Source organism: Peromyscus leucopus, chromosome X (assembly GCF_004664715.2).
Source record: "Peromyscus leucopus breed LL Stock chromosome X, UCI_PerLeu_2.1, whole genome shotgun sequence".
NCBI lineage: Eukaryota > Metazoa > Chordata > Mammalia > Rodentia > Cricetidae > Peromyscus > Peromyscus leucopus.
This window is the reverse complement of record NC_051083.1, coordinates 8708997-8735211: the sequence shown is the minus strand read 5'-3', so window position 1 is coordinate 8735211 and position 26215 is coordinate 8708997. Positions and strand designations below refer to the sequence as shown.

Genomic DNA, 26215 nt, shown 5'->3' with positions numbered 1-26215 from the left:
ATTTTTTTTCTCCTCCCGGTTGACAGGAGGAGACTACTATTACTGTAATTTTTAAAAGAACAAGTTCAAGCATTCCAAAAATTAGTAACTGCTGAAACTGAAGAAAACCAGCATGCTATTTTCTGTTCCTATCTTCCATATGGAGTCTATTGAATTGTTATCCTTCTGTTTTTCAATAAATAATTAAAATGTTTAATTGTGTTTTCATTTTTATTTCTGTGTCCTAATTACCTATTATATGTTCCCCTATGGCTGAACTATGGTTTAATTTATTAAATTTCTTTTTTTTTTTTGAGACAGGGTTTCTCTGTGTAGCCCTTCTATTCTGGAACTTGTTTTAATAGGCCAAGCTGGCCTTGAACTCAGAGATTCACCTGCTCCTGCCTCCTTAGTGATGGGATTAAAGGTGTGCACCACCATGCCCGGCTTGATTTATTTAATTTTTTAATTGGCTGCTGTATACTTCCAAGTGGAGTGGATGATTATAGAATATCTGGGTCACAAACTTGTTCCCCTAAAAGTTGTACACATTACTCTGTAGTGGTTCTCAACCTGTCAGTTGCAACCCTCTTGGGGGAGTCACATATCAGATTTCCTGCATATCATATATTTACATTAAAATTCATAACAGTAGCAAAATTACAGTTCTGAAGTAGCAACAAAACAGTTTTATGGTTGGGGGGGTCACCACAGCATGAGGACCTACATTAAAGTGTTGTAGCAATAGGAATGTTGAAAAATAATGTTTTAGGGTGTAAAATACCTTTTAGCAGTGTTTTTCATCATTTCTTTGCATTGATGTAGTATAAAAACTGTCAGGCAGGATATGTGTAATTGTTTTGTTTTTCTCCCTCAGAAACTTGGTACAGAGTAAATACTCACTTTGCAGGTCTAAGTATTTCTGTAGTTCAAAACTGGAATTTTTATTGTTTTCTGATGGCATGCTTCATCAGCTTGGTTTTGAGTCCCCATCTGTCTATACTGTTATCTTGTCATTAGACCTGACTTTTAAGAGATTTTTATCATTTTTCTTCCTAATAGTCTATTCCCCCAATTTTTCTTCACATGATGCAATCTGTATTTTGCTTACATTTGTATTTCATTCTGCAGCAACCTACAATTCTTATCCAGCAATATTTTTAACTTGTTCTTTCTGTTGTTTTCTCTTTCAGCTCTTCACAGGTTTTTCACTGTTTATTTTGTATCACTCCCATTTGTTCAATAGAAAACACAACATACATGGTGACCAAAAATAGTCGTTTCCTAGAGAAAACATACTATTTGTTTGTTTGAGGCAGTGTCTCATTATGTAGTCCTGACTGGCCTCAAACTCAGAGTCCACCTCCCTCTGCCTCCCCCAGCCCCCACCAAGTGATGAGATTAAAGACATGCACCTGGCCCTATTATGTTTTTTTTAATTACATAAGTATGAAGGTTGTGAGTTTATGCACATGAGTGCAAATGCCCTAGAAATCCAGAAGAGAGTGTCAGATCCCTTGGAGCTGGAGTACTGGAGTACAGGTAGTTGTGAGCTGCTTTGATATGGTACCAAATGTGAGTCTTCTGTAAAAGTGGTATGTGCTCTTAACTGCTGAGCCATCTCTCCAGCCCCCAAAACATACTTCTGAAATAAAGAGATTCCTTCTTTTGCCTTTTGAACATTGTTCTCCATTTATGTTGTAATATCTTTTCAGAAGCCTCATATTGGGTTTCTTTGTTCATTCTTGAACAGTCTGTCAGGTTTGATTTTCTCCCAAATAGTGTAGTTTTTCCCATCCATCCTCATGTTCCTAAATTCCTCCTCTTGGAGTGTGACTAAATTCCTCCTCTTGGAGTGTGACTAATACAAATTAAGGTGTAATATGGTAAAAGAATTGGGGAGGGAACCATGGATTGTCCCGAGGAAAAAAACAATTCCTTTTAACTTTTCCATATAAACCTTTCATAGATTGACCTGCCCGCTATTCCAGGAAGAGTGGCCAGTTCTTCATGTGCCACTGCATTGTATTTCCAAAAGGCCCTAATTGCAAGCTCTGTTTTGATCTACACTTGAGTGTTTCTGTACTTCTGGTGGCTCTCTTAGGCCATCATCATTTGCAAACATAAACCAGGTTCAAAGTCCCATGTATATCATTCTGACCTTCAATTCAGTTCTTTTTAGACAGGAAGTGAAGTTCTATGTTAGTTTTGGTCTATTCTGTGAATGCAATCCCATCTACACTCAGTTGTCAAGGAGAGGTTCCTCAAAAGTTTGTCCCGTGAAGATGAACCCCTATACCTCCTCACCCTAGCTCCCGCCTCCAACACTGAAGTAGTTTCTTTTTTTAAAACTTTGCAGCCATTTCAGTTGGAATTGTGGAAGTGAGAGTACATATTAATATTAATGCTTAAGTCACAATTTCTAAATTCTAATTCTTTTCCTCCCCATTTTTGATAAATTTGTGTTTCTATGGATACTGTTTAAATATGCATATCTTAGGGAAACTCAGCTTATACAAACCCTGAATCTCATTTAGATTGTTGAACTAAGAGATGATCAATAAGTTAAATAAATGAACAACCAGAAGGATAAGTTATATGAATACCACAGGATTTCTTTACACTATAAAAACACTATAAACCTATAATTCACCTGCCAGTTTCCATTACTAAATCTCAGTTTAAGAAGAAATGCACCTGCACAGAAATCATAAGCATCCATGAACTTATTTTTTACCATACTTCAATATGGGATTTTACAATGAATAAAAGGGGAAAGGGAAGTAGCTCAAATGTTGGAATATTCTTGTATCGCAATCATCAATTCACTATATAACTGGTACAAACCACTGAAACTTTTTGTTCACCATTCAGCAACATTTAGAAAATCAGTACTAGCTAAGCATAGCATATTGCAGCAGTTTTTAAAGGATTAAGAAAAGTATGTACATATAATGTAGCTGTGAGGAGAATACAAAACTTATAAAAATACTAAATACTGAATAATATATATCAGTGTAGGATGCAAAGGTGGTAGCTTAAAATACAGTCAAAGCCATATAAAAATGGTCTTCACACCCTTGTGGAATATATGGAACAAAGCAATTAAAAAGCAGTTGCTATTAGTTGAAAAAAAAGAGGTTCAGAACTACTGTGGAAAGGAGATTTTCTAGCGCTGGTAAGATGGCTCTGGGGTTTAGATTATTTGCTGTTCTATCATGAGGACTGATATTCAGATCTTAGCCCATGCCAGGCTTCTCACAAACTTAACTCCAACTTCAGAGAGTCTGATGTCTTCTGACTTTCACAGGCATTCTTGCACATGGGTGCATAAATTCAGACACATAAAAAAATAATATCTTTCTCTGATATTCTACGTTTATTAGAATTACAACAAGGGAGCCAATCTATCCAAGAGAAATTATGTTACTAACCAACAAGCTTAAAAATTAGCATAGTCAATATGGTTATTTATTCTATGTTACCCAATAAAGCAGACCCCTTCGGCCCCCAGTACATTGGATTAGCCTAGTGTTCCCAAAGTATTTAATGCCCAGAAGTGCATCAACAACTAAGTCACAAAATAGGTATTTGTGGCTGAAAGTCTCCTTTGCTAAAACAATACAAACCAGCCAAGTTACAGAAAAACTGCTAAATTCAAAGGTTTGAAGTAGATAAAATACTCAGTAACAATCACTCCATGTATTCAAAGGAAATCACTCGCTAATTAACAAGTTTCAAAAGTAAAGTCCACTGGCCATAAGCCCATCATGCTACATGTACACCCATGCACAAGTATACAATAATCATTTTGGTTTTGTAAAGCAATGTGATTCAAACTCCACTAACCATATATTACTGAATACCTGTCATTTGTCAGGATTTATGCTAAGCACAACGAATTCAAAGCTAAATAAAAATAATCAACATTGATTAAGTATTTTTTTATTTGGGAATAGGGGCTTGAGATCCAGTCTCACTACAGAATCTAGCCTGCTTGAACTCATAATCCTCCTGCCTCACATTCCCAAGTGCTGAGATCATAGGCATGTGTTAGCATACCTGGCTGATTAGGTAGTTATAATAGACTATGCAGTGTGCTATTCTTTGATACTGCTTATCTCATTTACTCTTAAAAAGTAGATCAGACTGTGATCCTTTTCATATGGTGGTCAAGGTTGGGAAGTGAAGTAATTACCCAAGGTTTCAAAGTAAAAGAATGAGACAGTTGAGATGAAAACTCAAGCTTCCCAGTTTTAGAGACCACAAACTTAGCCATATCCCTTGAACTATCACAAAAGTTCTGCTTACACATGATCAGTGAAGAATACAAAAATTACTGGAGATTGTGAAAATGCTCTGATAGTATTAAGAAGGCCAGTGAAATAGCTAAGTGGGAAAAGATGCCTGTCACCAAGCTGATGACCTAAATTGAAATCTTGAGGCCCACACAGTGGAAGGAGATAACCCACTCCCACAAGTTGTCCTCTGACCTCCACACATGTACAGTGCGCACATACAAATTTTAAAATAATTTGATTTAAACAAATAAATATAATTTTAAAAGATAGTATGGGGAAGTGCTGCACCTAAAAGTATCAAGAACAAAGAACCACAATTAAAATGCATCTGCAAAAGGGACAGAAGATCAAGAAATAGCCTGGTAATGAAGGGCAGTCTGCAAAGGAAACAACGTGCAAGGTTCCAGGAGTGTGAACTTTTCTGTTACTGGGATACAAGTTGCAAGTAATTCTGTGCACCTAATGGCTGAATAGTGCTGTGGATATTGTTCTATATAAATAAAACACTGATGGCCAGTGACCAGGCAGGAAGTAGGTTGCCAGGCAGGAAGTAGGTGGGACAAGGAGAGAGGAGAATTCTGGGAGGTGAAGGCTGAGGGGAGAGACACTGCAGCCACCGCCAGGAGAAGCAGCATGTGAAGATGCCGGTAAGCCACCAGCCACGTGGCAAGGTATAGATTTATAAAAATGGGTTAATTTAAGATAAAAGAACAGTTAACAAGAAGCCTGCCACGGCCATACAGTTTATAAGTAATATAAGCGTCTGAGTGATTATTTTATACGTGGATTGTGGGACTGCGGGGCTTGGGGAACCTGGAGAGAAGCCCTCCAGCAACAGAATAGGGGCATGATAGCAGAGACAACTAGACTGGAAGGGCTAAAAGATGAGTGGTCTCTAGGCCATGCAAAGGGAGTTGAAGGCTTCCAAAGTTACCGCAGCAGATTATGGAATGGGAAGAGAGACAGTAGATGTCACTGAGCAGGCTAGTCTCAGTTGAAAGATGCATGGTGAAATAGAATGGTGGCAGTGGTCATAGAAAGACTAATGAAAGGGAACTTTGAGAGGAAGACAAGAGAGGACACAGGTCAACTGATGGCTAACAATGGTAATAGTTGATCTGTTAAAATATAAGCCTTATTATCTGCTTAAAAATAAGTCTTATTCACTGAGTTAGCACTCTGATGTAATTCAAGCCAATGTGGTTTAGTCTCATTGTGGCTTTATAGTGTCTCAGTAAAATGGCCTGACAACAGCAGTGGAAAAAGATGTCTTACTTTTCCTTAGACTGCTGAAAACCAAAATCTAAATTGCTGTTCCACATCTTCATCCCACTAAAAAGCCTTTCCTCTCTTTAAAAAATACTTCTTTTTATTTTATGTGTATGAGTCTTTGTTTTGCCTACATGTATGTATCTGCACTATGTGGGTGCCTGGTACACACAGAGGTTAGAAGGAGGGTGTGGATCCCCTGAAACTAGTTTGAAGCAGTTGTGAGCTACTTGATGCCAGTGCCAGGAACTGAATCCTGGTCTTCTGCAGGAACAGCAAATGCTCTTAACTACTACTATCAGGCCATTTCTCCAGCCCTTTACCCTCTTTGTTTTTGATTCTCATAAGTCTCATCACCATTTTTCTTTTCCCATATCTGCCATTCCTATGGTAATATTTTATTTGTACTGAAATGCGATTTTTATTTGTGTGTTAATAAATAAAGTTGCCTGAGGGTCAGAGCTAATAGCAAGCCATAGCAGAAGCCAGGTTGTGGTGGCACACACCTTTAATCCCAATCACATGACAGACAGATCTCTGTGTGTTCAAGGATACAGCCAGCATGGAGACACATGACTTTAATCTCAATACCAACCATAGAAGACCTGGAGGTCTGTATAGACAGGGAGTGACGAGGAGGTCATGTGGTTGGGTTTACAGCCAATGAGAAGGCAGAACAGAAAGTCAATAAAAAGACAGATACACAGGAAGTAGGAATCTTTCTGAGGGGAAGGACGACAGCGGCAGCAAAGGGTAAGAAAGGGATTTTAGTATCAGCTTTTAGCTACTGCTCTGACCTCTTGGGCTTTTAACTCTGCATTTGGCTCTGTGTTTCTTATTTAATAAGACTGTTACATCTACATTTGGTGCCCAATGTGGCAAGAATTCATTAAACAGCACCTGGCTTGGCTTGGTGGTGGGCCCGGTTTCCCATGGCGGTGGTCTGCCTCCTTAGCTTGGGCCCAGCTCAGCCTAGGCCCCAGGCCCGACTGACCATAGCTACAAGCAGTTACCCACAGCTGGAGCTACTTGCATAAAGCCAGTGGTATGAACAACTCAGGCCTGCCCTGCCGGAACTACAGCTAATTGCAGTAGCTACACACAACTGCAGATAGAGCTGTGTTCTGCTGAAATGCCAACGCACATGGTCGGGGCTTAAGGAAGCCGGAGCCCAGGCTCAACTCGGCTCAAGCGGGAACACATGGCTGGATTTAAGCTTTTAGCCAGAACTCACTCTCTCTCTCTTTCTCTTTCTCTTTCTCTTCTCTTCTCTTTCTCTTTCTCTTTCTCTCTCTCTCTCTCTCTCTCTCTCTCTCTCTCTCTCTCTCTCTCTCTCTCTCTGGATTCACACCTGGGACACTAGGTAGCTGTTTTGAAATTCCATCGGATTTCTACTGTTCTACGCAGACTTGGTAAATCAATTAAGATATCAGATATTTTAAAGGAAAAAACTATTTAAAAGAGAAAAATTTGCCACATTAAAAAAAATGGGGTTTATGTGTACATTGGAAGAAAATTGGGCTTTGTTTGATAAAATTTTAGGCAGTCTGAAAATGGAACAAATATATGAAAAGATTAATGTTGATGGGATTATGCACATAATTACTTTCCTTATCCTTATTTTACTATTTAAAAAGATAGCAAATTTAAGGGCCAGGATAAAAGCTTTAGAAAAACCCATTAAACCTGTTAAAATGAATTATAGAGAAATTCAGATTCAAACATGAAATTAACATTGAAATTTTTTCAGGATTGGATTATAAGGTTACAGAAAGAAAGCCTGTTTTCACACAATCACACTTAATTTATCTGGTAACCCTACAGCAGCTACCTGGTCAAGTGAATGCACAAAATATTTGAACTCCAATTGAATGTCAGATTTACAAAGGTTTAAGGAGGCAACAGTATCTTATGGCATGCATTCCCTATTTGTAAAGCAAATGTTAAACTCCTGGTCAACTTGTAATAAGATTATACCACAGGATTGGTGAGAGCTGTTAAATGCTGTTCTGGAACTTGGGGCACAGCTGCAGTGGCAAATTTGTTTCAAAGAGGAAGCTTAAAACATAGAAAATCAATGGAGGGCTAAAGGTATATAAATCTCCCAGGATCAGCTTGTTGGAGAAGGCCAACATGCTGCAATACAAACACAATGTTTATATGATATCCAAACCCTAATTCCATGTCGAATGGCAGCCTTGAATACATGGGACAGAGTTGAGGAACCAGGAAAGAAAACTGAGTCATTTACAAAGGTTATACAGGGCCCAAAAGAATCTTTCATAGATTTCTTACAAAGACTGACTTCAGCAGTAAAGAGAATGGTCCCGAATTCAGAAGCTAGCCAGATAATAATTGAATCTTTGGCTTTTGAGAATGTGAATGCAGCATGCGAGAGAATAATCAGGCTGTTAAAGGCAAGATCTTAACCCTTGGAAGATTGGATTAGAGACACGGTTAATGTTGAAGCTCATGACCATGATGATATGTGGATAGGAGAAGCAATCTCAAGAGGTTTGAGGAATGTCAGATGTTTTGGATGTGGAAAGCAAGGACATTTGAAAAGGGACTGTAAACAGGGCATTCCTAGAAACAATGTTTCTTCAAGGAACAATGACAACAGAATGCCCCTTCCTTATGGAGTATGCAGAAGGTATGTATGGTAAGGGAAAACACTGGACCAATGAATGTAGATCAACAAGGGACAGGCAAAGTAATACTTTGCCTTGGTCTTCAGGAAACACCCAGAGGGGCCTCAGGCAGGCCCCCACAGCAAATCCAGTTCAGACCTTTCCTGCCGTTGTAGAGGAAACCCCAACTCAGAGCAATTAAATAATCAAATGCCTATTGGAATAAACCAGACTGCTCAGGGTGATAAGACAGCTAAGACACAGAACAGAAAATTCAGGAGAAAACATAAAGAAAAATTTTTGGCAAACTTCTATAAATGAACAAAGACCAAAATTAACAATAAAAATAAATGGTGTTTTGTTGTCTGGTCTGGTAGACACAGATGCTGATGTGACCATAATTGCACCAGAATTTTGGCATCCAACTTGGCCTCTTCAGGAGGTAAACATTCAACTGTTAGGAATTGGAACATTATCTCAAGGGAAACAGAGTGCAAGGTGGCTTGAATGTATAGGTTCAGAAGGACAGAGAGGAAAATTAAAACCATATGTGGCTAACATAGCTATGAACCTGTGGAGTCGAGACCTGTTACAACAATGGAATACTCAGATTAACATCCCTCCAACCTTAGAAACAAATCATAAACTAGCACATGTTTCTGAGAGAAATATTAGAAGGTATTATTCTAATGAGTGGTCACCAGCCATCCATATTATACAAGAACAGGGCACAACAACTGATGATCTTCCAAAGACACCAACAGTTCTACCTTTAAAATGGTTAACAGACGAGCCTGTATGGGTTCAGCAATGGTGTTTAACAACAGAGAAACTCCAGGCTTTAGAAGAGCTGGTAGAAGAGCAGTTAAATGCTCAGCATATTGAAGAATCAACCAGTCCTTGGAATTCTCCTGTATTTGTTATTAGAAAGAAATCTGGTAAATGGAGAATGGTAACAGACCTTAGAGCAATTAACAAAGTAATTCAGCCAATGGGCTCTCTACAATCTGGAATTCCTTTGCCTACTCTGTTACCAAAAGAATGGCCTCTCATAGTTACTGATTTAAAAGGCTGTTTCTTTTCAATACCCTTACAAGAAAAAGACAGAGAAAGATTTGCCTTAATGGTACCTACTTACAGTAATTCTTAACTGGTTATGAGATATCAATAGAGGGTCCTCCCACAGGGAATGTTGAATAGCCCAACCCTGTGCCAATATTTTGTACAACAGCCATTGGAAATGATACATAAAAAATTTCCAAAATCTATAATTTATCATTGTATGGATGATATTTTATTAGCTGACTCAAATGCAGATACTTTAGAAAGAATGTTTGAAGAAGTAAAGAAAACTTTGCCTTGCTGGGGATTATAAATTGTTTTTGAAAAGATACAAAGAGGAGATTCTATTAATTATTTAGGATATAAAATAGGTCTACAAAAATTAGACCCCAAAAGGTGCAAATTAGGAGAGACTGACAACAGACCCTTAATGACTTTCAAAGACTATTTGGAGACATTTCTCATCTACAAACTATTATTGGGTAAAAAAATGATGAACTGAATAATTTGTTCAAAACCTTACAAGGTTATAAGGACTTAAACAGTCCAAGAGAATTATCACCTGAAGCTGAGAAAGAATTGGCCTTGGTAGAAAAGAAAGTACATGAAGATACCTTCGCCCATACCCAGCAGGAAGCAATTTTAAGAATATGACGCCCACATTCCCAAAGAGGTGGTGTGGGGCGGGTGTTTTTGTTTGTTTGGTTGGTTGGGTTTTTTTTTTTTCTTTGATCTTTTAATGGGTTTTGGGTCTGGGATAATTTTCATTGTTTAGGAGGGTTGGTTACAAGTTGTTAAGGGTTAGGAAAAGGGCTAAGCAAAGGAGATTAGATTTAAGGTTCTTGTTTAAAAAAAAGAAAAGAAAAAGACAATTACTAGTTTTAAATACTTTACATTGGATTGGATTGTTTTATATTGTAAACAAATTATATATATTGAGATTGATATTATTAGAAAATGCCATACATATATTTCTAATCTTGTTCAAGATATTATACTTGTACCATTCATTTAACAATGTAATGCAATTTGCTGATCCTTGAATGTTATTATTACCAACTATTAGGATATAAGTAAATAAAAGTTAATAATTAGACATTACAATAGAAATTGTAGTCATATTAGGTATGTTTTCAAGATTGAGCAGATATATTTTAGATAGACAGGTCATCTTCAAACCCTTCAGAGATCTACAGAATATGGCATTTAAAATGTTTTAATAAGTTAGAAAAATTTTCTTTTTTTGTTATGGCTATGAGACATGTTGGCTCCTAGCAGTACCAATCTACTTCAGAGAAAATATGGGCATTGAAGAAACTGCATATGTAACTTTCATTGTGGCAAAAGTTAGCCAGTGGACAACAAAATATCCTCGAATCAATTGCTGACAAACAGGACAAAATGTACACACAGGGCATGAAACAAAGGACTGCTGATTCTTGCCAAAACAAGTGTGGTTGTGGCTTTAACAAACGGCATCTTCTGAAGCCAGGACAATATGGCACCATCCCTGAAGTGGCCTTCGCAATTCAGAAAAGGTACAGTGTCCTTTTCTTCAAAGGCACCTGAACAGGCAGTGGGCTGGTGGCTTCTGATGTGCAGTGGAACAGCAGCTGAAACAGTTACTCTTGAAGTGTAACTAAGCTCACACCTCTCAATGGTAGACTGGCATTTAATAGAGGGATGTGGAGAAGAACGGGGTACTGAGATGAAGCCACACACACACAGCCAAGAAGAATGGACAGCTGAATTAAAAAAAAAAAACATCAACAATTTCCAGAATTTAGAATCCTGAATCATGACATGACACTAGTGGAATTCAGGTGTTTCTGGTACATGGACTGCTCTCACCAAATGTGAGATCGAACTGTTAACCTTGGGTATTGGGTACATCCTACTTCACAAATGAGTATGTCAGATATGCTAAGACTATAGGCTGAAGATGATGACCCAACACTACAGAGAAACCTCAGGTGATAGTCCAGGCAGCTGGCTGTTTCTGTCAACTCACATTTTTTTTTTTTGTAAGCTGCTTGCATGCTTCCTGTTTTTATTTTTATTAGGTAATATTATTTCCTTCTTGGGTCTCTGGGGGAGTTGAAGAGTAGTTAGTTATAGATGAAGATTAGGTAGTTATAGTTATAGTTTTCCTTGTTAAGAATTTTAGAAAAGAAACTCACTAAAGAGTAAGTGTATAAATTTGAAAGATGTTATAAGATAGTTCTGTTAGTAATATAAGTTAGGATAGAAAGTAAATCAGGTACATTTTGTACTTACCAAAATAGGATAGATAATGGAATTATTTTCTCTGAATTTGTCAAATGCAAATGGACTAGACATTGGTTGGGTAATATATAGTTATTGTACTTTTGTGTATAGTTTTTCTTATATTAGTTATAACTTTTTTCCTTTTTCTTTTTATTAAAATAGAAAAGGGAAAATATGGTGATATTTTATTTGTACTGAAATGTGATTTTATTTGTGTGTTAATAAATAAAGTTGCCTGAGGGTCAGAGCTAATAGCAAGCCATAGCAGAAGCCAGGTTGTGGTGGTACATACCTTTAATCCCAATCACATGACAGACAGATCTCTGTGTGTTCAAGGATACAGCCAGCATGGAGACACATGACTTTAATCTCAATACCAACCATAGAAGACCTGGAGGTCTGTATAGACAGGCAGTGATGAGGAGGTCATGTGGTTGGGTTTACAACCAATAAGAAGGCAGAACAGGAAGTCAATAAAAAGACAGATACACAGGAAGTAGGTCTCTTTCTGAGGGGAAGGACGACAGCGGCAGCAAAGGGTAAGAAAGGTTTTTTTTAGTATCAGCTTTTAGCTACTACTTTGACCTCTTGGGCTTTTAACTCTGCATTTGGCTCTGTGTTTCTTATTTAATAAGACTGTTACGCCTACAAATTCCATCTGAAAAACTCAGAGGAACCATTAGGGGATAGAGAAGGGGACAATAAGCAAAGGCAAATTTTTGCTGCACAGGTGATATACAGGAAAAAGAAAGCTAGGACCACACAGTAATATCCCTGTTGCATGTCATGGAGAAGCAAAACTTTAATAAAGAACAACTAGACTAGAGTGGAACGTACAGTTTTTATTTACTTTTGAAACATAAATGCCAAAGTAACTGCCCTGAAAAGTCAGGTGGAAAAAAATCACCAAGTAGAAGCAAAGGTAGACAGAATAAATCCCCTTGGAAAAGATGTCATGGCAAGAGCAGGAAGGAAAAACCAGGATGAGTGGCAAAAGAAACAGAATTCCAATTAAACATAAAATATTTACATTAATTTGCCTTAACCTAGACAAATGACCATGCTATGAAACCTGTACAAGTTCTGCACACTCAGAAGGTTAGCATAGTTGTCAGTCTATTACTGGTTGCTCTTACTTCAGAATAATAAAAACAGGCAGGTATTGCCATTCCTCCTAAAAGACCATTAATTTGCTAAAATGAGACATCACAAACCCTCCTGTTTAAATACTAGAAGACCTTTAAAACTATCTGTAGTATCCCAAGATAAAATGCACATAGAGGAATAATTGGAAAGGGCAACACATAGATGGCTTAATATTTCCTTGGTAGAACACAATGATAACATTGGCAAAATCTGCAGGCTTGTTTTGCAATACACTGTAATTGATTTCAAAGAAAAACACAAGAAATCCTGCAACATGGGTGATAACCTGGGATAGTCACAGTTTATGCTTACTCTCCCTAGAAACACTGTCCTCCTGACACTTTAAAGAAACAAAACACAGGCCTGAAGCAAATGATGGGCATTAATTCTGCATGACAAGCACTATGGGCTGGATGCCTGGTATGCATTATCCATTTGATGTCCAGGGAAACTCAAAAGTATGTTCTGTCATTTCCAACAAACAGATGAGGAAACAGGACAACAGATGTTTAAAATATGGCCAAGATGAAATGGGTAATAAATGGTAAATTTAGGCTCCAAAATTCAGTCTGGCTGACTGAGAGTCATGAAGGGTCAAGCTTTCAAAGAATGTCCCTCCCAAACCACTGAATATGGAGTTCATTTCTAGTAATTCTCTAGTGCAGGAGACATTTAACCAAGCTCCAAAGCTGGGGATAAAGGAAAGGGAGATAACTTTGATAATATTGATGGTAATGATGGTGATGTTCTCCAAAGAACCAGTCAGCCACTGCAAGGCTTCCAACAGGAAAACAAAGTAGGAAAAGGGAAGAAAGCTAAATAGAGCATTCAAGGTTAGGAGATAAAAAGAAGAGGATGAAAATAAATATTAATAGAATGAATACAAACAGACAGAAAAAATACCAATAAATGAGAAAAGAAACTAGAAAAAAAAAGACCAGAGGTGGGAGGGACAAAGAAATAAGAACATTGGGACAAAAAACAAGGTAGTTTTGAGTAATGTGGCAGTCATCTCCTTGCCTACCATTTTCCCATTTCATATGTTCCAGAATGAAAAGTATTACTCCTTTATATTTTTATACCTTTGCTAAAAAGTTTACAAAAGTGTTACATGGTCTTTATCCACACTCAAAGGAAACTAGAAAGGGGCCCATGAAGGAGTGAAGAGGAGGCATTAAGGCAAGGAATGAGGAAGGTAATACATATGATATGTAAGTAGAAGGGGGAACAGTGGGGTGAGAGAATGTACAACAGAAAAGAAATCAGAATTGCAGAAGAGAGGAAAATTAAAAACCCATGATAATGCAATTTATCCTTTCTATGTAAGGAGGCAGGGAGAGTAAATGATATGTGTCCCTAGAGAATACTCTTTATCAAAAGACCTATTGTCACACAAAAAAAGCACAGTGAATATCCTAGTCAAAGGTACTTTTCATTTTTTATTAAAAAATGTTTTCATATAATATATTTTGATCATGTTTTCCCTCTCTTGAATCTTCTCAGATCCTCCCCCACCTCCCACTCTACTCAACCTTATGTCCTCTTGTTCCCATTTTCTCCCTCTCTCAGGAAAAAAATCTCAAAAGAACAAATTTCAAAAACAACAAAAACAAAAATAAGACAGTGCAAAAACAAGTTAAATAGAAGAACACAAAGTAAATTGAAAGATGTGGACAGTTTTGATACCTTCAAATGTTTTCAAAAAAACCTCTGAAGTAAATAAGAGCAATGTATTTTGGGGGAAACATAATTACATGTTTTAAAATGAGGTTATCAATTCAGAAGACTAAATACCAATGTACAAATGCCAAGAAATCTTTCATGGTAGACTATCATGTGAATTTGATCTATTTGCCTTCTATACATATTGTCAAAGTTATATCTCACATCTTATAAGTCAGACTCCAGAGTGGACACACTATAAGGTTCTATTTATATGAAATCTAAGAAAAGACAAAACTAAACAATGGTGAAGGAACTCAGAAAAAAATTGGAGGTGAGGAATAGAGATATGGCTCAGCAGTTAAGAGCATTGCTTGTGCAGATGTTGGATCATAGTACTGATATTAGATGGCTCACAACAACTTGTAAGTCCAACTCCAGGGGGTCCAAAGTCCTCTTCTGGCCTCGACAAGCACCTGCACTCATGTGCACATACCCACACACAAATACATAATTAAAAATAATAAAAATAAATCTTGTGGGCTGAAGAAATAGATCAACAGTTAAGAGTACTGGCTGCTGTTCCAAGAGGACCCAAGTTCAATCTCCAGAACCCATGTGGTAGCTCACAATCATCTGTCACTTCTGGTCTCTGTAGATACTAAGCATAGAAGTGCTACAAAGACACACACACAAGCAGAACATCCATACACATAAAAAACAAAATCGGGGACTAAAGAGATGACTTGGCAGCTAAGAGCCCTTGTTCCTCTTGCAGAGGACCTGTGTTTGACTCAAAACAATTGGTAACTCCAGTTCCAGGTGAATGAATGCCCTCCTACTTCTGTAGATACCAGGTAAGCACATGCTGTATATATGTGTATGCAGGGAAAACACACATATAAATCTTAAAAGTGAAAATTGAAAAGTTGTAAAATAAATGAATAAAACTTTTAAAAATAGGAGAACTAAATGAAGAGGACACAAATGGACTATCTAAGAGAATTGGGGTGTTTTTATCTCTTATTATGGTTAAATGAAATGTCACTGTTGGGGAAATTGGAAGAAAGGGCACATAAGAACTCACTGTACCATTTTTCTTATTTTTTGTGAGTCCCAAGTTATTTCAAATGTATTTTTAAAAACAATATGGTTAGAATTCACAGTTAGTATTTGTAATATTTCCCACTATCAATATTCGAATAGAAAATCAAAAGTAATCAATAATTTTTAATGTTTCAGATAAACCTGCAGCTGCTTTAAAATCAGAAGTGGAAAATATGTAAGCAGCCATGATTTCTATACATTACAAGCACAGAACAAAATATTAATTAGCCTAAAGTTTAAGTTAACAAATGGCATGGTTTTATGTTTTAAAAAAAGAAAGAAAAGTCCATGGGCACAGTGGATGACAGTTTAAGAAGCAGCAGGAGGGTGGTGATCTGTCAGCCACAGAGACAAGTCTCAAGAGACTCCAACTCTGCCTTTACTTTGACCTTGCTTCCAACTTCCAGAATTGAGGAGAAAATACATTTTGCTTTTCAGCCACCTAGTACATGGTATTTTCTCGTGGGACAATAATACAAACCTATATATTAAACTGCCATTTCTATACCATAAAATTTACCCCTTACAATTACAGGGGTCAGTGGTGTTTTATAACTTTATAGTGCTGTCTAATGATTAGTACAATCTAGTTTAGAACATTTCTATCACCCTTGAAATGATCCCTCTGCATGCCCCAAGCAAGGACTGATTTGATTTTTATTATATATTTTCTTTTCTAGAATTTCATGTAGGTGGACTCATACAGTACAAAGACTTCTATGTCTGGTTCATTTCATTTAGTATGCCTTTATGGTTCACCTATGTCTTAGCATTCTTTAGGAGTTTATAGCGCTGAATAATTTTGTTTGTCCAATATAAGTGAATATACATTTGGGCAATTGCCTGGTTGGGGCTATTGTGAATAATGCAGCTATAAAAATTCATAAGTAGAGGCTACAGAAATGACTCAGTCTTTGAAGTACTTGCTGTGCAAGCATGAAGAGCTGAGTTCAACCCCCAGCACCCACATAAAAAGTCAGGCATGTAAAGTATTTGTCATTCCAAAGTTGGGCAAGTGGTGCCAAGAAAATCCCTTGGGCTCACTGGCCAGCCAGTCTAGATAAATAGGTGAGCTCCAGGTTCCAATGAGAGACCCTATCTCAAAAAATGTGGATGGCTCTTGAGAAATGATGCCAGAGACTTCCACATGCACATGCACACATGTACACATTCACTTGCACAAACTCATGTACTCCCACATATATACACATGCATGTACACAAAATGTGTTAAAATTCACATGCAAAAAGTATAAAGGGGGGCTGGAGAAATGGCTCTGCAGTTAAGAGTACTTGCCGTCCTTGTAGAAAGGATCTGGGTTTAGTTTTCAGCACCAGCATGAGGATCATGACCATGTGTAATAAATTCCAGAGACTCTGACTCCCTCTTCTGGCCTCTGAGGGTGCTAAGAATATACATGGTACACATGCATATAGGCAGGCAAACACTCACATACATAAAATAAATGTTTTAAAAAATAAAAATAAAATGTATATGCATGTTTTAGGTATGTAGGAGTGAAATTATTGGGTTATGTGTTAAGTATATGCCTATTTAAGGAGCTAGCAAACTGTCTTTTAAAATGGTAGAACCATACCAGGAATGCATTGTCATTTTTCTTAAATTATAGTCATTCTGATAGAATTATACTAATAGCTACTAAACTTTTAGCTTAAAAGGCTTGAAAGAACTTTGGGATAATGAGAATAAGCCATGGTCTATTTATTGCTTAAAAACAGAAACAAACAAACAGAAACTGGAACTGGAGAGATGGCTCAGTGATTAAGAACTTGCTCTTGACCTGAGTTTGCTTTGTAGAGCATCTATTTCAGGCATTAAGCCACCTTGACTTCTAGCTCCAGGTAAAGACACCTTCTTCTGCCTCCTTTATGGGGACCTGAAGTCACATGCAGTACCCCACAAATAATTAAAAAGAAAATAAACCATTTTTTAAGTGTAGGCCTATGGTGAAGGTCTTGAAATTTTGTCAAGAAGTTAAATTGTAGTTTATTTTAAAAAAGAGGGAAAAACAAAGTCTCCTTTAGTAAAACACTCACTTATGACTCTCATTCTTTTAATTCCAAAAACATTTATTTCAGGGTTCAGGATATTTTGTAATTAAATGGCTTCTGAATTTCAAAAGAAGTTTAAAGAAACCCATATTATTTAATAGGATTGGAAATTCTCATTTTAACATAAATTTAAAGACTGTAATTGTGTGCTTTACTCTTAATGATAAATGTAGAATACATAGTTGAGAATTTGGGGTATGACATGTTTGATTTCAGACAAGCCTTTTGATTTCTTCTCTAAAGCTAAATAGCTAAAGATTTATATAATTGTGAGTAAAACATGGGAATTAGATGGCAATGTACTGCAATTACACTGTTATAATTATACATGTTGGGCTCTTATAAAATGTTTCTGGCAGGAATTGAATAATTTAAAAATTACATAAACCTATGGAAAAGTTTCCATTTGCAATTTGAGGTACAGCTTAAAGGTATAGTATCTGACAATTTTCAAAGTATAACTGTCTTTTAATTTGGTATAATAGTTACATTTTATAATATACCTACCTAATTGACTTTAGGCAAGATTTATACAATCTGTATTTTATGCATTGTTCTTTGTTAGTCATGTGAAATTTTAATATAGTTAACAAGTCAGTCCTAAATCCCCCTGCAGAAAAATTTGAAATTTTGACTGGTACTAGACCAAAAAAGGAAATCAGCCCCTGAGGCCTAGTCACCTAATACTGTCACTGGGCCTGCTGTTCCCCTGGGGAACAAGAATACTTTCAATTGACACCACCAGATATGGCCACTCTGTGACTATGATGGATAAAGAAAAAAAAACAAGACAACTCCAATAACCATGTGTGAATACAGACAGAAAACGAATGATATCCAAGACCAAAAAAAAAAAAAAAAGTCAAACTCCTTTCTTTCCTAGTTCATAGGGGTGGTAGCTGCTTTTCTCCCTGTTACAGCAATTGCTTCTGTCTAGTCTGCTCTCTTTGTCAAAGAGACTCATTAAAATGCCCACTCAGAAAAGCACTCCTCTTCCTGATAATATCTAATCCAGAACAAATCACTAACATAAGCCCTTCCACAATGTCCCCAACACAATCTCCAATCTTACCGTCTTTTCTGACACCTGCTAAGAAAGCAGTGCATAAGAAACCAGCTTGCTCTTTTTTTTAGGTCAAGGGGCTCAATGAACAAAATGGTTGTCATGCATGAGAACCTTAGATCTATCTCCAGCATAAAAAGCCAGGCATGGCGGCACACACTGGAGACAGAAGTAGGGAGCACTGAGGCTCGAAGGCTAGCTGGCCAAACCTACTTGGTGAACTCCAGATCCCAGTGAGAGACTATTTCAAAACACAAGGTGGATGGCTCCTAAGGAACCATACCCAAGGTTGACCCCTAACCTTCACACACATGTGCACTCCTGTGCACACACACACATACACACACACACACACACACACACACACACACACACATGCGCTCGCGTACTCCTGCACATACACACGCACACAAAGAAAATCAAGGTGACCTGAGACTGAATTAGTTTTATATTGTTCAAAATAGAAAGATTCATAAAATACTATATAATTCGCTCACTATAGACTCAATTCATGTGAAGTTATTAAAATTCTAATTCTTTGGTCAGTAGTTTTAATTATAATTATATTTTAATAAATGGAAAAAATGAAATAGTACTTTGAAATGCATGTATACCCCCATAAGATCAACCTTTATCCTAGCACTTTCTATAATAGTCGTTTATGAAATAGCAAACAAATTATGCTAACTAGCTGCCATTGAAAAATGAAAAGAAATGAGAGCATAATTGTAGAGTCTATGTAAATGGTGCTTAACATCCAGATAAAAGTCATAAAAACATTTAGTCATCTACACATTTCTAAATATTTTGACTTTCTATAAAAGTAGCTAACTGCTGTGGGGATGTTCCGTATGTCAAATGTGTTGCTCTGATTGGTTAATAAATAAAACACTGATTGGCCAGTAGCCAGGCAGGAAGTATAGGCGAGACAAGCAGAGAAGAGAATTCTGGGAAGTGGAAGGCTGAGGCAGAGGGACGCTGCCAGCTGCCGCCATGAGAAGATGTTAAGATACCAGTAAGCTATGAGCCACGTGGCAACTTATAGATTAATAGAAATGGGTTAATTTAAGATATAAGATGAGCTAGCTAGAAGCCTGCCATGGCCATACAGTTTATAAATAATATAAGTCTCTGTGTGTTTACTTGGTTCTGTCTGAGTAGCTGTGGGACTGGCGGGTAAAAGAGATTTGTCCTGACTGTGGGCCAGCCAGGACCAGAAAAACTCTAGCTACAGCTAACCATAAGATTATATATAATAGTAACCAATCATCGCATATCACAAACTGCTAAATGCCAAATCTCAGCCTGATATAATTAAAACCATAGGCCCAGTTCTAGGATGAACAAGCATCCTAGGTGACCAGAGGCAAAAAGCTCTTGGAAATTATCTAGTCAAGCCCTAAGTTACATGAAGTCAAGGCAAATAATGCTCAGAGAGGTAAAGTGACTAAGCTACAGCCACACAGAGAGTTAATGGTCCATATCACTAGAACTAGCATCTCTAATACATACTCAGATCCTAGCTCCTACTGCACTTATTGTGAATATATGATTCCTTATTTTCCCATGGACTACAATTATCTCTGTTTCCTCTTAATGAAGGTACTGGAGTGATTGCTAGGAACCATTAAGAGTGAATGATGCATTTTGTGGTTTGGACAACATTCTCTTCTTGTTTGTATTTGTTTCTAGTACTGAGCATTGAACCTAGAGACTCACTCGTGCTAGAAAAGTATTCTACTACTAAGCTACATCCCTAGCCCTGGTTTTTGTTTTCTTTTCTGCTTTCTTTTTTCATTTTGAGATAGGGTCTCAGGAAGTTGCCCAAGCTGGCCTTGAACTCTCTCCATTTCTGAGAGGCCATGAATTTATTGCCTTCCTGCCTTATCCACCTGAGTGGCTGAGACTGCAAGCCCTAGCCACTAAGCTTAGCTGTGTTCATGTTCTGTGTTCCATCATGACTCTGGAGTAGTCACTTAGCTTGGCCTATGATGGCCTTCTTTTACTTAGCTGAGGTCAACAATATCAACAGCCTTTTCAGAGGTGGGAAGTATCAAGTAAAATTGTTTTAGTTAGTTGTATCAATCACCACAATCCTAAGGGTTTTAAGCAAACATGACTTTCTCAACAAGAGTATGACTGGCATTTTAGGGGAGTGATTCTATGCAGTACAGGGTGCCTGCTTCACATGGCAAAGATGTGCAATGCTCCTTTGGCACCCAGATAATCACTGTTAGCAGACCTCCAAGTAAGTATTAGTCTATGAATGAGGCAGTTAAAAACATCAAAATTAATGTCAAAAAATCATAGTAAACAAAATGTCAAAACACTAAAGATGGGGGAAAAATCAATACTGCTAAATCTTTCACCTCAGGCTTAGTGTGAATCGAATGGCACAGTTACTGATCCTGTCATTATTTAAAATGTTACTTTATTTTATTTTTTTTTTTTTTTGGTTTTTTTTTCGAGACAGGGTTTCTCTGTGTAGCTTTGTGCCTTTCCTGGAACTCACTTGGTAGACCAGGCTGGCCTCGAACTCACAGAGATCCGCCTGGCTCTGCCTCCCGAGTGCTGGGATTAAAGGCGTGCGCCACCACCGCCCGGCAAAATGTTACTTTATTAATCATGACATTTTTGCATTAACTTTTAAATAAATTAAAACAAATATTATCAAGAATGATTGCTAAATTTCAGGTTTCCCTTAAATGGAGAACCCAAGAGAAGTACCTTTCTCACCTTGCCATGGTCCAACCTTACTTCTCAAGCTTTGTGGCAAACTGGAACACCTTCACCACATTTCCAAATGTCTGTATGGGCTGAGAACTTCTGAAATTGAAGCTGATTTTTCTCATATAAGAAATCTAGAGAAAGTCAGTCTGGGCCTGAAGTGGTAGCTCTATGACACCAAAAGGGATGCCAGGCCCATTTGTCTCTACTGTATTCAGAGGATGGCTACCAGAGCTGAAGCATTATGTACTAATTACAGACAAGAAAATAGAGGGTGAGGAACAGGAAAATCACACCAGCTGAGCCTGACTCTTTTCATTAGGAAAACATAACTGTCCCAGGAGCCCACCCAATAAAGCTTAACACATATCATTAGCAAGGAGTATAATATATATCATTAACAGGAAGTGAGTTGCATGGACAACGCTAGCTACAAGAAACCTGGGAGGTGAACAGTTTTAAATAGGCACATTTCCAGCTTGAATAGAGCTGATAGTTCATCTGTAAAAAAAATAATAAGTGCAAACGAATGAAGGGTGACTGGCAAGGTGTGTTCACTGCAGAGACCATGCACACACTGGCTATTTTGGGTGATTGCAAATATAACTCTCTATTAGTCAGGTGACAGTTATGTAACCGGAGTGTTTTGATGGTCACTTTTAGAATCACAGATATAAGCTGTAATATTATCCTAGGTTGGGACCGACAAAAGTAGAGCCTGAAACGGGGTAGGCACACATGATTTATCTTGAGAGAAATTTGTAAGGAAAGGACAAAAGCAGCAAAGGATAGGGAAATAAGCCAAGCAAGCATGCTTTCACAGATCAGGTTAAACACTGGCCTGATGCACAAGGGAGCCTGGATCACAGCGTAGAGTTAGTTGTCTCACCATGAGGGAACGGAGCAGAGCCCCTTGGCTTTGGTTAATCTTATCAGCTCCTAGAGAAGGGCTGGGGTATGTCTGGGTGCTTCAACTTCCATCAGCCAGGGGCAAATCTCCAGAGAGGATTACAAGTATGAGCTGCTTAGGAAAGCAGTCATTGCAGCTAGGAAATGGAGCACACCCCCTAATGTGGAACTGGGTAGGCACAATAACATTTACTACCGATACTCATTTGAATATGGTCTCCCAGGAATTGCCTTCATTTTTATTTTATATTACCTGAGAGTATAACCTTACATACATCCCTGGGATTAGAGGTATTGGAAAAGCTGGCAACAAGTTGAAAGTGTTTCATCTGAAGAAAACAAATGATTAACAGGTGTTGACTTGTTTTGCTGAACCCTAATGAAGGAAGCACTTTATGATTTGCTCTGGGTATTAACTAGAATCTGCTGTGTCGCTCACGATCTTGTCAGGGCACATTAATATCTCATAGTCTTAGGGTCTCATTTAAATCTCAATGAATATTTAATTGATGTTGACCAGCAAAATAAGCAAAAGAATTATGTTGCATTTAGTCAGATTTGAAATGAGCAAGCTCTTCATTTTCTCAAGCAGTCTGAGGCTAATATAATTCACCTTCATGAAATATTCTACATAATTTTATAAGTACTTACAGGGCTTCAAAATCATCTTGAAAGGCATATATTAAACATTGAGAAAATATGAAATGAATTTTCAAAGTTACAAGCAAGAGAATGGTATAGGCTATATTACTTTTCCATAGTGAATTAAAAATATCAATATCCTCTTTTTTACTTAAGAAGTAAAAACAGAATCTTTTATTTGGCCCTTACAACTTATATATTCTATAAAATACAGAATTACAGGAATCCATGCATAATTGCTCCAAGTCAGTCAGCCCAGAAATTGTTTTTGAGCTTTAAGTCCAACACAGAGCCAAACATGAAAAAACAATTTTTAAAGAAATATTGGTCCATGTTGAAAATGGAGCTGCTTTCCCAGGGAAGAAGCCTCCCTGTGGTCTGTTTGATCTCTTATAAGTATCAGAACTGGGCTTAAAATAACGTTTGCACTAATTAATGTACCATATCACAGATGTAATGGGGATATGTCACTTCTACCATATTTCAGGACATTGTCAACCAACCCATGCTAAAACCTACTAAAAGAAAATCACTGGATAAATTGAGCATATTGTGATTTGAATTCTTTATCTAGTCCTGAATTCTTTTCTCTTTTGTTTATAAGACCTATAAAAATATACCAGATTCTTCTTAAAGAACAAAACATGAAGCTGTAATTCAAGATTGTTGTAAACATGGCACATCAATATGCTGCCCTATAGAAAATAACTGCTCACCTTGGGTTTCTTTCCTTTGATCTTTGTCCCTGCTGTAGATACGAAAAGGTTGGGGGTTTAGTCAGTGGCAGAGTGCTTGCCTAACAAGTTTGAGAGCCTGGGTTTAATCCCCAGTATTCAAGTGAGGGAGAAAAAAACAGAAAACACAAAACTGCACTCGCCCTTCCAACTACTGGTTGTATCTCTGTGCATATTCTTTGCAAACATATACCTTAAAAATTCACAAGCCATTTGTAATGGCACACACATGTAATCTCATCACTCCGAAGACAGAGGCAGGAAGATCAGGAGTACAAGCCAGCCTTGGCTGTATAAATGAGTTTGAGGCCATCTTAGACTACATTAGACGCCCCCATCTTAAAGGAAATTTTAGACTCTTGCCTAATACCTCTTCCCTTCACATCAAAAATTCTCATCATCTCACACTATGGTACTTAGCAATGGGTAACCACAATCAGTATGCAGCAAAAAAAAGCATTTTTATTGCTATTTAATGCCACATTTAGACCATGCAAAAGTAGTTAATGGCAATTCACCAGGCAAAAGTGACACAGTGACCTGGCTCTTAGTATCTAGAGAAAGACAGATTATCCTGTCCAGAGAAAGAGATGAAAGCTTGAGAACTATTAGTTAGGAAAGATAAGCATTTGATACCATGTAACAAAAACACCCTGTCTGAAACAACAGAGCAAGGATAATTTTTGTTGTTGTTTAGCTCTGTGTGCATGTGTCTGTCTGCCTGTCTGCCTGCCTGTCTGTCTGTCTATAAGGCTACGGAGGAAGTAGCCTTGGTTAAAGGATACAAAATTAAAGTTGGATGGAAAAGAGTAAGTTCCAGAGATGTATCACATGGCACAGCAAGAGTAAATTTTAAGCATTCTTAGCTGAGCATGGCAGCTCACACCTCTGATCTAGCAGTATGGAGGTAAAGGCAGGCCAATCTGACCTACATGGTGTTCAAGGCCAACCTTAGTCTAGGCCAGTCAGGACAACATAGGGAAACAAATTTGTTTCTGTCTTTAGAAACAAAACAAACAAACAAAACATAAACATCTTCTCATCACAGAAAATCCTGAAGTAATACACATGTTAATTTGCTTTACTTAGACATTCTACAATGTGTACATATTTAAAAAACACGCTTTACATCCTAAATATATAGTCATCCACTTGTATCTGCAGGGAATTTGTTCCAGAGATTCACAAGAATCTTTGAGTCCATTGCATATATGGTGTAATATTGGCATAAAACCTTCACACAGCCTCTAGTATTCGAACTTACCTCTGGATGAACTATGATACCTAGTGCAATGTAATGCTATGTAAGTAGATCCCAAAGGAGAGTGGTTAGAGAATAACACCAAACAAGAAGTCCATACATATTCAGCACAGATGTACCCCATGCCAAATAGCTTGGATTGCAAGTTGGTTGAATTCATATCTATGGATCCTGCTGACACAGAAGTCCAACCGCACACATTTCTATTTGTCAACTTACAAAAAATAAATTGGGAGAAATACCATGCACAAATGCAGTATGTGTAAAAGCAAAAAATGAAAACAACCTTAATATATATATATATTGAAGATGCTTATTTTCTCATATCTACGTGTAAAACTTGAATGTCTCTCCAATGTCATGTGACTTACCTGTTTATCAAAAGCTACCCAGGATGGTGCATCGGCTCCATCTCCTTTGGGATATACAGTGTTTTTAGGCCTTATCTTTTGCCCAGGTAGCAGCTCTCCACCTATTCCAGGCTTCTCATCACTCACCAGCATCCTGACATTGTTACAAAAGCCCCAGTGTTGGGATTTATGGAATTTCTCCTTTCCTGCCTGTGAGTACAAAAGACAATAATAAAAAAAAGTGGCCAAAGTTAATATTTCTGATTTTTCTTACAGTAAAGGCTTTTCCACCATAAATACATTTCCCCATCACAAAATGCATATGAAGTGTCAAGTAACTGTGAGCAATATTTATCCATTTGTGTTACATTTTAAATTCAGTTTCTTTTAACTAATTTAAAACTTTGAAAAGCATTAAGAATAAAGCTAATAGTTCACGCTATTTATAATATTTCAAAATAAATATTACTGCAAGTAAACATTTGAACACTGGTTTGCTAATTAGTCTATTTTACTTATTTGCAAAGAATGCCAAGCAGATAAAACTTACTTACTTCAGAGAAGAAAGCCACTGTTTTTCACAGAAGCCTAAGCATTACATTCATCGAAACAGAAAACAAAATCTTGTACTCATCAACATTAATATAAAGGGAAATTCCTCACAATTCTCCTAATTATGAGACCTTGTCTACCACCAGTTTTGGTGATATGGACAGAAAGAAGCCACAAGTAGTACCAGAGGTTGAAAAGGATGAAGGCTAGATTCAACCCACAGGTCAAGGACCACCAATGGAAACACAGAGGTAGCAACTCCTAGCAAGGTGAAAAGTATGTATGTTCCATGGCCTGGCAAAGCCTCTCCTGAGAGTCTCTTGCCTATAAGCACAAGGGGCTGGATAACAGATGTCCTTCAATGTTATAAGAATGATAAATGGCAGCAATCTCAGTACCTGCTAGTTGTAAAAAAAAAAAAGCCTCAATTGTGTTTGCTTTATATTAAAAGTCTACAATAACATGTATTAATATAGTCAAG

General features: G+C 37.4%; 1 protein-coding gene across 1 annotated transcript in view; it reads right to left on the bottom strand.

The window, feature by feature from the left end:
• Efhc2 (EF-hand domain containing 2) overlaps nt 1–26215 on the bottom strand; it is a 180014-nt gene that overhangs the window by 123770 nt on the left and 30029 nt on the right. Inside the window, exon 2 of the mRNA XM_028875896.2 lies at nt 25204–25392. Within this exon, the coding sequence (XP_028731729.1) occupies nt 25204–25392 (189 nt within the window). The remainder of the gene's footprint in view (nt 1–25203; nt 25393–26215) is intronic.